At 41.3% G+C, this 16,150-nt stretch overlaps 1 protein-coding gene and 1 pseudogene across 2 annotated transcripts; both read left to right on the top strand.

Annotated features, from left to right (window-relative positions):
* The first annotated feature begins 31 nt into the window (after positions 1-31).
* On the top strand, positions 32-4,633 carry LOC129372554 (uncharacterized; annotated as a pseudogene).
* A 1,054-nt stretch (positions 4,634-5,687) lies between these two features.
* Positions 5,688-16,012, top strand: LOC129372531 (actin-related protein 8-like). 2 transcript variants are annotated; one of them, XM_055049929.1, is made up of 14 exons: positions 5,688-5,703; positions 11,199-11,324; positions 12,062-12,232; positions 12,323-12,433; positions 12,576-12,680; positions 12,781-12,954; positions 13,187-13,280; positions 13,524-13,656; positions 13,753-13,906; positions 14,025-14,120; positions 14,202-14,342; positions 14,448-14,760; positions 14,952-15,115; positions 15,408-16,012. In XM_055049929.1, the coding sequence occupies exons 4-14, from the start codon at positions 12,362-12,364 to the stop codon at positions 15,549-15,551; spliced, it is 1,590 nt and encodes a 529-aa protein (XP_054905904.1). In that variant the 5' UTR covers positions 5,688-5,703; positions 11,199-11,324; positions 12,062-12,232; positions 12,323-12,361; the 3' UTR covers positions 15,552-16,012. The 2 variants fall into 2 exon arrangements, with proteins under 2 accessions (XP_054905904.1, XP_054905903.1); XM_055049928.1 differs by lacking the exon at positions 5,688-5,703 and adding an exon at positions 6,627-7,477.
* Positions 16,013-16,150: the final 138 nt, after the last annotated feature.

The following is a 16,150-nucleotide window of genomic DNA, read 5'->3' as shown; positions in this document are numbered from 1 at the left end:
TTTGTCACAGGGCTCGTTAAGTCCGCAGCGGGCATCAACACGGGCTCCTGCAATCTTTATTCATGCTGATTTTCTTTCTTTCTTTTTATTTTTGAATGTTCTAGATCAGACAATGATCATGTGGCAAACTATAATGTTTTCTCTCTGCTTTGTGGTTTCTCAGGGGACAGCCCACGACATAGTAAGTTATCCATCATTATACCCACTGTAGACAAATTTGATATTGTCTGAGAACATTGTGTCTGAAATTTTCTTACAGAAAGTTGAGTGTGCGAAGACTTACGGTAAGCCCAGTGTTTATTATTATTATTATTATTATTATTATTATTATTATTATTATTATTATTATTATTATTATTATTATTATTATTGTCAGCTATAGTCTTTGCCATAACTGGCAGCAAATGTTGTACATTGCTGTGGGTGAATTTTAGCCCATTAACTATTTTACAGAAGGTAATTCTTGTTTATGATTATGCTAAAACAGTGTCAGTGTCTTAAAGATGCCACAGTGAGAAGTGACACATGAAAAATATATCCTTTGTGTCCTCAGTCCTATAATATTTTCCTAACTGTTCTGGGGATTATCTAAATATTGTCCTTGGTCCTTTGTTGACCTCTTGGATGAGTTGTTGATGGTCCCGCCACTGCCCATGTTTTCTCCATATCTCTCATTGAGGTTTCCCAACGCTAGAGATCTTTAGGCAATTTTTTGATTGTTCTGATCAGGCAGCACTCAGGGTAGAAAAATAAATTTCCCTGGAAGTTGTTGATAAGTAACATGAATTTTAAAACTTCGTTTTGTATCCACTCAGGTCATCTTTGTCTGGTTTATTTTTTTTGACCATTTGAAACAACACGACTTCAGCGTCACCTCCAACGAATCAAAAAAAAAATCTACAAAAAGACCAAACAAAAAAACAGACCAAACAAAAAACCCCAAAACTTTTTAATCCCGTTGCAAAATAAATGACATTAATTAACAAAAACCAATAATTTAAATGTTGATTATTATGCAAAGCTAAATAGTTGATATCCACTCTGAAATCTAGTTAATCTAGTTTCTAATAAAAGTTACACATACAAGTAGCATGCGTTTTTTATTTTGCTAAATCCCACTGATAGTAATTACCACCAGTAAAAAGGACAGTAAAAATTGTTGGCTCATCATAAAAACAAAATCAGTTATGTGTCACTGACTTCACATTATATTATGAAACTAAAAGTTTTCAAAACCCCAGCACAGTCTGCTCAGGTGAGCAGGTTTGGAAAACAGTGTAGACATAAAAATAATGTCTACATATATTTTCACTGAGACCTCTATAAATGTACTACAAACCTTCATAATTATTACACTTCACTATGTTCTAGCTTTTCCCACAACAGCCCTAAATGACAGTCCATCTCAGGTGGCAGGCCTGAAAGTGGAACTGGTGACGGTCGGACATGAAAGAAAGCTGAACATAAGCTGGGCGATCAACATTGATGGTAGGAAAAACCATTCTTGTTTTTGATGTTACGAACCGTCACCTCAAGACAGATTTAAAGATGTAGGTAAAGATTATATGAGTCAACATTTTAAATGACAAATTACAAGACTGTCCACTCCACTATGTACACTGTGTGTTGGTAATGCATGTGTACAGGTTGTGTGCTGAAGATAGGCTTCTTAGCCTATCAAACATATCAGAATGGATGCATTCATGAAGGGGTTTTGTTTTGGGCTGATGTTTTGAAGTTACTTGGAGATGTAAAATTTCCAGCTGATCAAGTATTTACCTATCTGCTTTGCTGTCACCTTAAAGTCAATGAAGCCCATGTCTATCAAAGTTTCTAACGCCTTGTAAAGACAAGATTGGAATTAAAAATGACACTCAATTATAGATGCTCTTTTTTCTATCTCTATGAAGAAATAATAATGTGAACCATCAATTCTAACCATGTTTATAAACTGTTTTTTCTTCTCTAGCTAGTATTATTCACCTGAATGGCACAAGGGTCATTGCAGGAACATTAACTCACATCTGTCACTACAAACCCCCTTTGACTCAAGCAAACCTCAGTGGATTGGAGAAGGTACAAATGACTTACTAAACTATCTGATATTTATTTCAAACAACATGATCACACACTGTAATGATGGTCCAACTATTTTATTTTTTTTTTTGCATAATTAAAAGTCCATACTAAAATATATATATATATATCTTCTGTATCACCTACAGGAATGGTTTTCTTTTTTAGTTGGCGTCAATTATGGTTCCTACCATGTCACCGTTTATAATGAGCCTTTACCTCCAGATGGAAGTAGCCCCATAATACTATCAAAGCCTTTTTCAGTACCTCGTCAAACAACAAGTAAGCAAATCCTTTCAAGAATGTATATCAGCAACTTTAACTGATATACTGAAGAATAAACGAAACAAAAAGAATGTTTTTTTTTTTAAACTTAACGTGCCACTAATTCGTTAGATAAAATACTAAGAAAGAAATGCTGTGTCTGTAATTTTGCAAACAAAAACAAAATAATTACCATATTAAAAATCAAAACCTGACATACCATGAATGTTTGAACCGTTCTCTCTTTTTGCAGCAACTGTTACACCAAGTACTACAAAGGCAACTTTGGGTAAGCAAATCAAGTGTCAAGCTCAGCAAAAGTTAAATCTTTTGGAAAAAACATTCTCATTTTAAATGACCAATAATCCTTACAGCCAAGAAGACCCCATTTCTATACCTAGCTGACAACACAGCATATTAAATACACATTTAATGTAAAATTTTAAACTTTACTCTATTAGGGTAAATAATAGCTAGGTATTTTGCAACATATAAAATAATACTTCTACCTTGGATAAGCATTTTATTTATAGCAGTGTTTACTACACTGCTATAAATACCACAGCCCTCTCTGTGGTTTCCCTGCTTTTACACACCTTCCTTTTCTTCTTATCCTTCTCGTTCATCTCATTCATCTTGTTCTTCTTGTACTACTTATTGGCTGGTGCATCACAGCCACTATTTGGAGTGTGGATCAGGAAACATCTAAAGCGTGGGCAGGTGCCTTGACAGTCAGTGTTAGGAAACACTGATTTTATCGTTTAGAAATCTGGAGAATGTTTATTGCTTTTTGTTTTCTGTTGCAGAGTCTATGCCAACAACACCGAATAATGAAAGTAAGAAAAATTTATTGTATAACTATCAATACAATTTAAATATGTATTGTTTTTTTATTTGCTTGGCAAACATCACTAATCTTTCAAACATGTCTTTGAAAATGACCATCAGAAAAAGATATCCTTCAATAGTTTGCCAATCACACCAGACTGTTATAGCAACTTAACCGACTGAAAATCAGTTTTCTGTGTCTTGTTTTGACTGGAAACCAGAATTTTGGCGATGTTTCTAAGATGATAGTAGGCTCAGTATCAAGCATTATGCAGTTATTAAAAGTTAGGTCTGAGTTCAAGACAACATAAATTCTTCTTGCATAATTTTTTTGCATTTTAGGGGGAAATAATAAAATTAAAAAAAAACAATGACTGATGATTTTTGTTCATCCACATTTATAATTACCAATACAAGGTTGTTCACCTTTGCTGAATGTGACCTGAACTGGTTTAGCACAATAACAGACAATCCCAAGAACAATTTTTCGAATCTATCAATTGGTATGAACTACATCAAATGCATAATTGAGATCAAATAACACTATCGCAAATGTTTCAATCCCAGCTATGTGGACACTTCACTTGTTCTAGTGTTTGTCATGCCACACTGTCTCAATTATTAAATATATTTTTCTTCTTTTGCAGTACGAAAAGAAGAAGTTAAGAACATCAACATAATCGCTTTTGGAATTGTGGCCTTGTTGATAATTTTGATTTCCTGCTTTGTTATCTGTAAGTAAAATGTATATTTATACCTAATCTGAGCTTGGATTAAACCACTGAAAGTAATAAACAGCTATCGATGTTGAACGTCGTCATCCCAGTTTGCAAACATGCTCTTCCCTTGAAGAAGGTTTAGATTTCTCAGTATCTTTAAAACTCTAAAACACTTTCCACCTAAAATACATTTGTCTTTCTGCAGCCTTTTTCAGCAGACTTGCTTTACTTGGCTCACCGTGAAAGCATACCTTAGCCCCTTGGATTTAAAATTTATAAAGTACTGATTGATGACATGCATCAGCACCAAATGTGTGCTTTGTCTACATCAGTGCTCTAAGTAAATGCCTCTTTTTGTTGGTCTCCAGATAAGATGTTTTCGTCGTACTCTGCGTTTGAAATCCTTCCCGAGGCCCCCATGACTCCAGTATGGTGGTTGTGGTGTATCCTTCGGTGACGCCGGCCTTTCAGCGGGCGGTTGTGGCGCTGGCTGAGTTTCTGCAGTGGCACGGTGGCTGCAGGGTGGCGATTGATATGTGGCAGCAGGGACAAATTGCAGAACTCGGACCGCTGCGCTGGTTAGCGGAACAAGTAAAGCTTGCGGACCGTGTCCTGATCATCTCCCCTAAGGTGGAAACTCTTTTGTTTCTCTTTTCATTCCTTGACTCTATGTGTGTGTTTGTACTAAATGTTTTTTTATGTCCTTGTAGCCCTCTTCTATGCCGGGACCTGCACCCCACCAGTAACCTCCTAAGACATCCCATCCCAGCTGCAACTGGTGACCTTTACCCTCTGATTCTCAACATGGTGGCCAGTCACGCCAGGAGTGCCACTGAGCTGGCCAAGTTCTGGGTGGTGCAGCTGCATGCGGATAAAGACAAGAATGCTTGTGTGCCGCTGCCAGAGCTGCAGATGTGCAGGGCTTTCTGTCTGATGAAAGATTTGAACAGACTCTACAAGAGCCTTCATTCCCAGAGGAAGGTTAGGAAGAAGATATCATCGCTGTTGTTCAAGCATAAGATTTTGTACAGCCAAAACAGCACAACAAAATTGAGGGAAGCTGTAGAAATGCTCAGTGCAAAGAAGGCTGATATATCTGACAGGACCCTAAATAAAGATCTTTGTTGAAAGGGTTAATATGAATCCAGATAAATATAGGATTCATATTGAATTTTGTCTGTCTGTGTTACTGTTTTTCTATCTTTTCTAACACATCAACCTCCTAGTTAGCATTCATTCAATGTTTGAATAGCATTATTTTATAAAATCACATAGGTTAATTTCCAAAAGAATGTACTATGAACATGACCTTCAGGTACATTGCTGTCATTGTTATTGTAACAAATATATCCTTGACGTTTACTTAATAACTTGTATAAAGTAATGTATTTTAGGAGCTGTTCGTTGTCAGTTATTTTTCTCAAAGTTATATTTTGTAAAATTCTTAGCATACAGTCTTTCTACGTATCTAGACTCTGTGTTTTATTGGGACTTGTGATGGAGCAACACCAAGTGATACATAATTTTGGAGCAGAAGAGGAATTGCATGTTTGTCAAACATTTTACAAATAAAGCATTGAAAAGAGAGTTCTGTATCAGTATTTAACTTTGCTTTGATGCCTCTATACAAAATCTGGTGCAACGATTGCATTTAGAAGACTCCTATTCCAGTAAAAACAGGTTCCCAGTGACGTAATTTCAGTTTAGAATTAGCTTGTTTTAATGACCTCTAAGGTTTGTTAAGAGAATGTTCTCCCTGTGCATGCGTGGGTTCTCTCCGGGTTCCTCCCACAGTCCAAAAAAACACGACTGTCAGGTAAATTGGTCTCTCTACTTAAGTGTATTGCATTTATTTATGTTGTTCTTTAGCACTGATTATGTTTTTCAGGCTATGATTGCCGAGACAAAAAGTCACAGACATATTATTCTATGAGAAAGTAGTAAGAAATAGCTTTGTTGCATTTATTTAAATAGAAAATCAAATAATTTTGCTAAAACTGTAAACCAGAGGAACTTCCGGTTGGACTCAAGACGGAGCAGACTCTTTTTCCGAAGCTCCCACCTCGAACATTAATACTCTGTTTTTCATTTCGTGTTTGTTAATCCAATAGTAACCAGTATATGCATATTCTACAACATCAACACAACCAAAAATTATAAAAACATTAAAAATTAAAACTAGTATTTGTTATGAGGGGGAAAAAACTTGCTCATGATGTCTCCAGTTCTTAATCCAAAGCTTTGATGTTTGGTCACGCTTTTTGGGGGGTTAAAAGAAGTCCACAAACTAAAGTTACATGTTTGTTTACTCTAAATTCAGGTGTGCAGAATTTTAAGGGATTTCATATCTGGACTTCGAATGTCCTTGACTGAAACCTCACACTCTTTGAGCAAATCCGTCAAACCTACGATTTTAAATCGGCGAGTGTGTGGACTCTCACGTTTTGAGAATCATCCAACGATCGGCCGTCTATTCTGAAATTGTGTAAATGTGAACTGGGCTTTACTATTTGCTACTGAGCATGCTCATTACCACTAGCAACAGTTGCCATGGTGCAGGCACCAAGGCTTCTATGTGAAGTGAATTAATCTTTTTTTTTTTTAAGTGGAATTAATCAATCATTGGTGAGTCAGACTCTGTGACATCACCAGGTCTAAACTCTTAGAATAGAGTAGAATTTACCTTATGATCAGCTGCAAACTGCTTGCAATCTTTCAACACAGAATCCATTATCGGAGTTCAAGTCAGAGACACAGACATGACTAAGTTAACCTGGATTGAAAAATTGGCTGAATCTTGCGAACAGATCAGTAAAAAAATTGAAAAACGCTACAGTAAAAAACGACTGTGGAGCCCTGATTATTCAAAGAAGAGAATTGTCAGTGACATTCTTTGGAAGGTGATTGAGAAGGTTGCAGACATACCAACTCGGCATCTTATTAGAGAAACGTTTGAGGAGGCCCACTGTCAGCTACTTCGCCAAATTGTAAGAGAAACTGGGAAACTCGAGCTGTCCTTTGTGATGGAAATGTCAGACAAGCTAAGCGAAAGGATTTTCCAAGGCATCGCCAGCGATTCTTTCCATATTGCTAGCGAGTTGCATTTGTTCACAATACTTTTCTACCCAGTTGCGTATCCGAGGATAGTAGAAGAATTCAAGTATCACCTGGAGAATCCCATTCTTCCTGAGCCTACAAAAATGGATAGATTTTTCTCATCTGTAAGAACAACGCTCAAAAATGCTTTGTTTGACACTGAGAGCTTGTATTCTAATGAAAACTGTCTGTCCGACAGTCAAGTTATTGCTGCCGAAAGGAGAAAATCATTGATAGGGAACATAGAAGTAATCAAACATGGAACTGAAGAGGAACGTCGTAAAATGGTGTATGAAGTTGTGTGGAAACTGATTTGTAGGGCAAGTTACGCATCTGTCACCCCATACAAAGTTAAAGACACTGTACCAGTCTTCAAAAGGCTTTCTGGGATCGTGAGGGAAGAACTAAGAGACGTAGAGTTTCCAATTTTCAGCAATATGGACAAAAAACTCAGCAAAGACATCTTCCAACTTCTAACTGGAAATGAGGATGTGGTAAGGGATAGACTTTTCTATCTCATGGAAATGGGCCACCCAATTTCAGATTACAAGATTCTATGTTGTTTCAAAAGAGTCTTTTCACATCCTAGAAAAGTGCATTTCCCTCTGACAACTGCTTGGAAAAACACCAAATCTGTCTGTAATTTTTTCTGTCGCAGCATTAAAGTTCATCCAATCCAAGAGACTCTGGAGACAGAAAATAGTGAGGATAAAGAAAAAGACGCAATTGAATCCCCAGCTTCTCACAGACAGTCTATGGACTTAGAGGGTTCAGAGTCCCTTCAACAGTCATTAGACGTAGGGGGTTCAGAAGACTCAGGGGGATCAGAGTCCCTTCAACAGTCATTAGACGTAGGGGGTGACATAGGGGGATCAGATTCCCTTCAACAGTCTTCAGACGTAGGGGGTTCAGAAGATGTAGGGGGTTCAGATTCCCTTCAACAGTCTTCAGACGTAGGGGGTTCAGAAGATGTAGGGGGTTCAGAAGATGTAGGGGGTTCAGATTCCCTTCAACAGTCTTCAGACGTAGGGGGTTCAGATTTCCTTCAACAGTCTTCAGATGTGGGGGGTTCCAACCTCCTTTGACAGTTTTTAGACATGTGGGTCAGATTGTTGTGGAATATCTTATTTTCCATTGTTTTTTTTTATCACTTCGAGGTTAGCAAAAATATACAATTCATTGCTTTATTATTATATCTATATACATACACCAAAATGTTCTTATTTCTATCAATGTCCACTATTATAGCTTCCCAGTGGCCATTTGTATCACTGATAGATAGTTTCAGGTTCTGATTCCCCACTATGTTTCTCAGCTGGCCTGGGAACGCCTTGGGATTCCGCCGGAGGAGCTGGAAGAAGTGACTGGTGAGAGGGAAGTCTGGGCCTCCCTTCTGAAGCTGCTACCCCCACGACCCGACCCCGGATAAGCGGCAGACAATGGATGGATGGATAGACTTTTGTATTTTGTATTCTGTTAAAAAATTGTTTTAAGGATGCAGTTGAAAAATCCATCTGTCCGTCCGTCCGTCCGTCCATCCATCCATCCATCCATCCATCCATCTTCCGCTTATCTGGAGTCGGGTCGCGGGGGTAGCTGCTTCAGAAGGGAGGTCCAGACTTCCCTCTCCCCAGCCAATTCTTCCAGCTCTTTCGAGTGAACCCCAAGGCATTCCCAGGCCAGCCGAGAGACATAGTCCTTCTAGCGTGTCCTGGGTCTTCCCAAGGGCCTCCTCCCGGTAGGACATGCGGGGAACACATCATCAGGGAGGCGTTCAGGAGGCATCCTGACCAGATGTCCGAGTCTCCTCAACTGGCTTCTCTAGATGTAGAGGAGCAGCAGAGTACTCTGAGTCCCTCCCAGAATACTGAGCTTCTCACCCTATTTCTAAGGGAGAGCCCAGACACCCTTCGGCTGCTTGTATCTGAGATCTCGTTCTTTCGGTCATGACCCAAAGCTCATGACCATAGATGAGGGTAGGAATGTAGATTGGCCGGTAAATCAAGAGCTTTGCTTTTTGACTCAGCTCTCTCTTCACCACGATGGACCGGTACAGTGCCTGCTTCACAGCAGACGCTGTGCCAATCCGCCTGTCGAACTCCCGTTCCCTTCTTCCCTCATTCGTGAACAAGATCCTGAGATACTTGAACTCCTCCATTTGAGGCAGGACACCCTCCTAGACCGGAGAAGGCACTCTACTCTTTTCTGCCTCAAGACCAACGGCTCAGTTTTGGAGGCACTGGTCCTCATCCCAGCCGCTTCCCACTCGGCTGGGATGCAGATCGTGTCCTGATGAAGCCAATAGGACCACGTCAACCGCAAAAAGCAGAGATACAATCCTAAGGCCACCAAAATGGATCCCCTCCACACCTCGGCTGCGCCTAGAAATTCTGTCCATGAAAGAAATGAACAGAATCGGTGACAAAGGGCAGCCCTGGCGGGGTCCAACTCTCACCGGAAACGAGCCTGACTAATTTCCAGCAATGCAGACTAGACTTTGATACCGGTCATACAGGGGACCTGACAGCCCGTATCAATGGGCCCGTACTCCCCATACTCCCGGAGAACCCCCCACAGAGCTCCCGAGGAAAACGGTTGAACGCCTTCTCCAAGTCCACAAAACACATGTGGACCGGTTGGGCAAACTCCCATGTATCCTCCAGGAGCCTGCTGAGTGTGTAGAGTTGGTTCAGTGTTCCATGGCCAGGACGAAAAGCACACTGTTATTCTTGAATCTGAGGATCGATTCAGGAAGGCAGCATGACTTTGGACCCTCCTCTCCAGGAACCCCGAATATACCTTGCCAGAGAAGCTTAAGAGTGTGACCCCCTATAATTGGAGCACACCCTCTGGGTCCGGGTCCTCCCACTATAAACAGTGTTGGTGCTGCACTGCTTCCCCCTCCTGAGATGCTGGATGGTGGACCAAAATTGCCTCAAAGCCATGTGGCAGTCTTTTTCTATGGCCTCTCCAAACTCCTCCAACACCTGAGTTTTTCCTCAGTAACCACACAAGCTGCATGCCACTTCACCCACCAGTACCCATCAGCTGCTTCCAGAGTCCCAAAGGCCAAAAAGGCCTGATAGAACTTCTTCAGCCTCACGGCATCCTTCTCCGAAGGTGTCCACTAACAGGTTTGAGGGTTGCCGCCGCGATAGGCACCGACAACCTTGTGGCCACAACTCTGGTGAGCTGCCTCGACAATGGAGTCGCGAAACATGGTCCACTCGGACTCAATGTCCCATACCACCTCCGGAATGTGTTCGAAGCTCTGCCGGAGGTGGGAGTTAAAGCTCCGTCTCACAGGGGATTCTGCCAGATGTTCCCAGTAGACCCTCACAACGTGTTTGGGCCTGCCAGGTCTGACCGGCATTCTCCCCCACCACTGGAGCCAACTCACCACCAGACAGTGGTTGATGGACAGCTCCGCACCTCTCTTTACCGAGTGTCCAAGTCATATGGCCGCAAATCAGACGAAACGATGACAAAGTCGATCATCAAACTGTGGCAAGCAGAGAGACATAGTCCTTCTAGCGTGTCCTGGGTCTTCCTGAGGGCCTCCTCCTGGTGGGAAGAGCCCGGAACGCCTCTTAAGGGAGGCGTCCAGGAGGCATCCTGACCAGATGCCCAAGCCACCTCAGCTGGCTCCTCTCGACTTGAAGGAGCAGCGGCTCTGAGTTCTTCCCGGATGACTGAGCTTCTCACCCGATCTCTAAGAGAGAGCCCAGCCACGGAGAAAACCCATTTCGGCGCTTGTATTCGAGATCTCGTTCTTTCGGTCATGACCCAAAGCTCATGACCATAAATGAGGGTGGGAACGTAGATCAACCGGTAAATCGAGAGCTTCGCTTTTTGACTCAGGTCTCTCTTCACCACGATGGACTGTCTCATTTTTACTTTCCAAATTTAAAGCTGAGAGAATTACAGGAAGGCTCCAGAAATTGGTAATCAGTGTAAAATCGGTGGTATTTGCATCACTTTGCAGAACTGTCATCGCAATCAACGCTTTCTACCAGTTGATGGCGATAATGCAACTCTGTGACTCCTAAAACTACCCGCGAAGAAGGGTCACGTGATAAAACACGGAAGTAAAACCTTCACTGACCGAAGCAAGACTGGAAATTTGTTGTTACACTTTGAGTTGCTTTGTGAAACTACAATTTATCTTTTTCCTGATGTGTTTTGACTGAAATGTAAAACGTGACCATGACGCAGGCCGAGAAAGAGCAGGACAACGGGAAGGAGAAGGAAAAGGAGCGAGACAAGGAGAAAGAGAAGGAGCAGCAGCGCGGAGTGAAGAGACCCATCGCTCCTGCAGCGATCCCTGAACCTGCCCAGGAAGTATTCAGCCTTTTATTTATTAACTTTTCATTTTGAAAACAATTTATTTTTACAAGGTATAATGCAATAGCTGTCTTTATTTATTTTTTCTTCTGGTTTTGGGTTGTGTGTAAAAGCTTAGTTTAAGAATAAAATAAAATTAAAATAAATGTGAAGTTGTGTTTTGACATCTGATTTAAATGTAGATATCTTCAGAACTACGTCCTGAAGAAAGCTTTCATCCAAATAAATTAATGTTTCCTTTAAAAGCTTAATAGTGTTTTTAAAACTTAAAACAGCACCACTGTGCACAGTGGTGCAGTTGGTAGCACTGTTGCCTTAAAGCAAGAAGGTCCTGGGTTCAATTCTTGGCCCGGGGTCTTTCTGCATGGAGTTTGCATGTTCTCCCTTTGCATGCATGGGTTCTCTCCGGGTACTCTGGCTTCCTCCCACAGTCCAAAAGGATGACTGCTAGGTTAATTGGTCTTTCAAAATTCTCCCTAGGTGTGAGTGTGCGCGCGCTTGGTTGTTTGTTTCTGTGTTGCCCTGCGATAGATTGGCGACCTGTCCAGGGTGAATCCCTCCACAAATAATGGATGGAAGTAAAACTTAAAATAAATTCCCTGAACACTTATAATCTTTTTATTCATGAGTGGCTAATAAAATCATATTTAATGCTGAGCTAATAAAGATTTTGTGTGCACAACCATTCATTGTTTATATTTTACATTAAAATGCATTACCTTTGTGTCTCATAGCAAATACAGAGCAATTTTGTCATCGTAATCCACCCTGGATCAAGAACGCTTCGCATTGGCCGAGCCACAGACACCCTTCCTGTCATTATCCCTCATGTAATTGCGCGGCGGCATAAGCAGGGTGGACAGGCGAGGTATGAAGATGCTTGGCTGCTGAGAGAGGGTCTGAATGTAAGTCACTGTTGGACGGGTTTGAGTCTAACACACAACCGTCGTACCTGGCTGTTTGTGATATGATTGATTTGTCTTCATGGCTTACAGAAGGCAGAGAGCAGCGAGCAGAGGCAGAATGGACTGAAAATGGTGGACCAGGCCATCTGGTCCAAGAAGATGTCCAACGGTGTGAGAAGGACTCCTGTGTCTGCTGAACAGGTTTGTTTACAAAAGGGACAACCGGTGCGGAAATTGTAGAAGTTTTGAAATGGCTATTGATGCCGTAGCAACTCGGGTTGGTGTTATTATGTGGTGTTTGTGGAGGCAGTCACTTGATTCAACTTCCTGCTTGTGTTTTCAGGCCAGGGCTTATAACTGTCAGATCCGTCCAGCAGTTCTAGACAGCAGTTCAAGAGTGAAGTGGACAAACACAAGCCACCATCCCAATTATCTGGTGGGAGAGGAGGTAAAACACAAAAAAAACTATATACAATGTCTGTATAATGTTTGATAAATTCTGTGTGGTTCATTTATTGTTCACCCATCTTGATCATGTCTTGTTACAGGCTCTGCATGTGAATCCATCAGACTGTTACAACCTCCACTGGCCTGTGGTCAGAGGTCAGCTCAATGTGCATTCTGGCTCTGGAGGGTCTCTGACCGCAGTGCTGGCCGATCTCGAGACGCTGTGGAGTTACGTCATTCAGAAGCATCTGGAGATTCCCCTAAAAGAGCTAAAGGTAAAAGTCTCGTTTCAGCTTTTTATGCCTTTCTTCTTTGCATTCTTTTCAAACTAGAAAGAAGTACAAGAAAATTTGATAAGGAAAGGTTTCTATTGATGGAATGTGCACCATTTTTGCTGTAATTCTGCAACCAGCTTTAGCTTCAATAAAACTTCAAAAATGGGATGAAAAACTTCCTTTTGCTACATCAACATTTGATTTTGTGTTTTTATTTGTTCATGACTTGTAGTATTACAGATGCATCCTGTTGGTCCCCGACATCTACAACAGACAGCATGTAAAGGAAATTGTCAACATGTTGCTACATAACATGGGTTTTTCAGGTATTGGGCATTTACTGTTGCAAATGTCTTCACACTCCTTAATACTTTTCACATTGACACGTTGCAATCACACACTCTGTTGTATTGTTGGAATTTGGGGTGGTCGACAAATACAAAGCAAGAAGACAGGGAAAACTGTTGTTTTTCTAAATTTAAAACTGGGGCAAAATAGACACATGTTAATAAACTGTTCATTGCTTCATGGTTTCTGCCTTATGGAGTGAAAATATGTGTAATTTGCAGCCATCATTGTGCACCAGGAGTCAGTGTGTGCTACATTCGGCAGCGGGTTGAGCAGCGCTTGTGTCGTGGATGTGGGCGATCAGAAGACCAGCATCTGCTGTGTTGAGGATGGAGTGTCCCATCGAAACTCAAGGTGGGGAAGTGCTGCAAATCACACACACTTATAAACAACAGAAAATAGTTGATTTCTTGCATTTTGTGTGTGTTTGCTCGCTCCTCCATTCTGCAGGCTCTGTTTGGCCTATGGTGGTTCAGACGTGACCCGCACTTTCTTCTGGCTCCTGCAGAGGGCAGGGTTTCCCTACAGAGACTGCCAGCTGACCAGCAGGCTGGACTGTCAGCTCTTGCAGCATCTAAAGGAGACATTCTGTCATCTGGATCAGGTCTGTGTTAGTTGAGAAGAGAATTTATGAGTAATTAAAAATTTGAGGGAAACAGTTTCTTCTTCCAGGGTTGCTTTTTAAATTGGTACTATCTGCAATCTTTGTCTCTTTGTAACAGGACATATCAGGGTTACAAGATCATGAATTTCAGACACGTTTCCCAGAAGCCCCGGCTCTTTTATACCAAATTCGACTCGGAGATGAAAAATTACAGGTACAGGTTCAAAACAGTTATAAGAAGTTGATGAATGAGTCTGTAATTTTGCCATAAAAAACATGTCTGTGTCCCCTGCAGGCGCCAATGGGTCTGTTCTACCCAAGCACATTCGGCATCGTTGGTCAGAAAATGACATCACTACAGCACCGTTCCCAAGGCAACTCAGAAGATCCCCATGATGAACACTACCTGCTCTCCACACAGAGCAAAGGGGACCAGGTAACTCACATTACCACACAGTGAAATTACATGCATTCAGATAAATAATTGCTGGTTCTCTTGTGTTGTTTATTGCATGATTTTTATTTTTTCCCTCCCAAACAGTCCTCTAAATCTGCAGCTGAGCGTAAGGCCGTTTCCAGGCCAGGCGGAGGTTTGGATGGTGAACTGAGCTGCCAGGGGAGGATGGGGGAGATGTCCGACATGCCCAGAGGCTGTGGGAGCGGGAGTGCAGCAGGAGGAGGAATGCTTGGAGAAATGGAGCTGGGGCCAAGCCAGGGCGAGTGTCTGATGGCTCCAGGAGAGGCGGAAGAGCCGCTGTCCGCTCACCTGTCCAGGAAGACGGCCATCATTAGCCAGTTCGAGAGCAAGGCTTTGGGCCTGGACAAGGCTATCCTGCATAGCATCGACTGTTGTGGTAAGAAAGTGCTGGGAGGAGTGAAATAAAACGCATGACATGTTTTAGTAGACAGATTGAGTAATAAGGGAGTAGGACGAGATCACAAAACATAAATAAGTGATGTAGGGAAATCATTTAAAGCATCTTGAAAAACAATATATAAAAGTATATCCCAGAGGAAATTTGAGCTTTTATTTTTGTGTCTGAAGCGTCGGATGAAACCAAACGGAAGATGTACAGCTCCATCCTGGTGGTGGGAGGGGGGCTCATGTTTCACGGAGCTCAGGAATTCCTGCTTCATCGCATCATCAACAAGATGCCGCCATCCTTCAGAAGGCTGGTCGATAACGTGGAAGTCATCACACGACCTAAAGTAATAACTTCCACATGTATTTTTTTATTTTACGCTAAAATTTCCATTGTAGTGCTTATCAAACCATGATTCACTGATAAATTCAGTCATAATTATAGATTATTCTAAACTTATTCAAATTCCACATCTACTTTAAGTTACTGCTTAAAATTTTAATAGATAATGGTACAAAAACTGACTTTTGTTTTTCCTTAACGCTTTACAAACTTTACAAAGTGCTGCGTCTCCTACTAACAGAAATATGCAACATGTTTCATGACTTATTATATATTCTGGTGTGTTTGTGTCGAAGGACATGGACCCCAGGCTGATTTCATGGAAGGGCGGAGCAGTGCTTGCGTGCCTGGACACCACACAGGAGATGTGGATTCACCAGAGAGAGTGGCAGCGCTTCGGTGTCAGAATGCTCCGAGAAAGAGCTGCATTCGTCTGGTGAAACCCAACTGAGGTCCTGAAGCTAAAACGCACCACTTATACATCAGAGGGCAGACAAGGAAAGGGACAAATTGCATATCATTTGGTATGTATAGTTGTTCTGATTGGCGTTTGTAACCCAGGATGCATTTTATAGTTTTCTGTTTATAAGATGTCTTCTATAGAATTTTAATTGTTCTGTAAAGATTCCTGTTTTCACATTTTCATGCATGAAGTGTAAATAAACTCGTCTCATTTGAAGAAAAATAATAACTGCATTTGGAAGAAAATCATTTCTTAATTCACCTCATCTGGGCAAAAATGTTTTAACTCTTGGTGTCCACATGACAACACGTAACTGTTTTTATTTAATTTATTTATTTTTCCACTCACAAAATAACTACACTGTAAAATCTTAACCAAAACATAGAAAACAATCGTCCCTGCTTCATACAGTTTTCAATTTGTGTGTGTTTGTCTCAGCATAGGTCATTTATTTAAACACAAAATTAAAGAAGGAAACTAAATGATGATGATTCCAGAGGATGAGCAGAACCTAAATGAGTAAGACATTGATGTGACCTGGAAGGACAGAAGCAGAGGAAAAACATAAACAGGGAG

Source organism: Poeciliopsis prolifica, unplaced genomic scaffold (assembly GCF_027474105.1).
Source record: "Poeciliopsis prolifica strain line A6 unplaced genomic scaffold, Auburn_PproV2 SCAFFOLD029, whole genome shotgun sequence".
In the NCBI taxonomy this organism is placed as follows: domain Eukaryota; kingdom Metazoa; phylum Chordata; class Actinopteri; order Cyprinodontiformes; family Poeciliidae; genus Poeciliopsis; species Poeciliopsis prolifica.
This window is presented reverse-complemented; position numbering and strand designations above follow the sequence as displayed.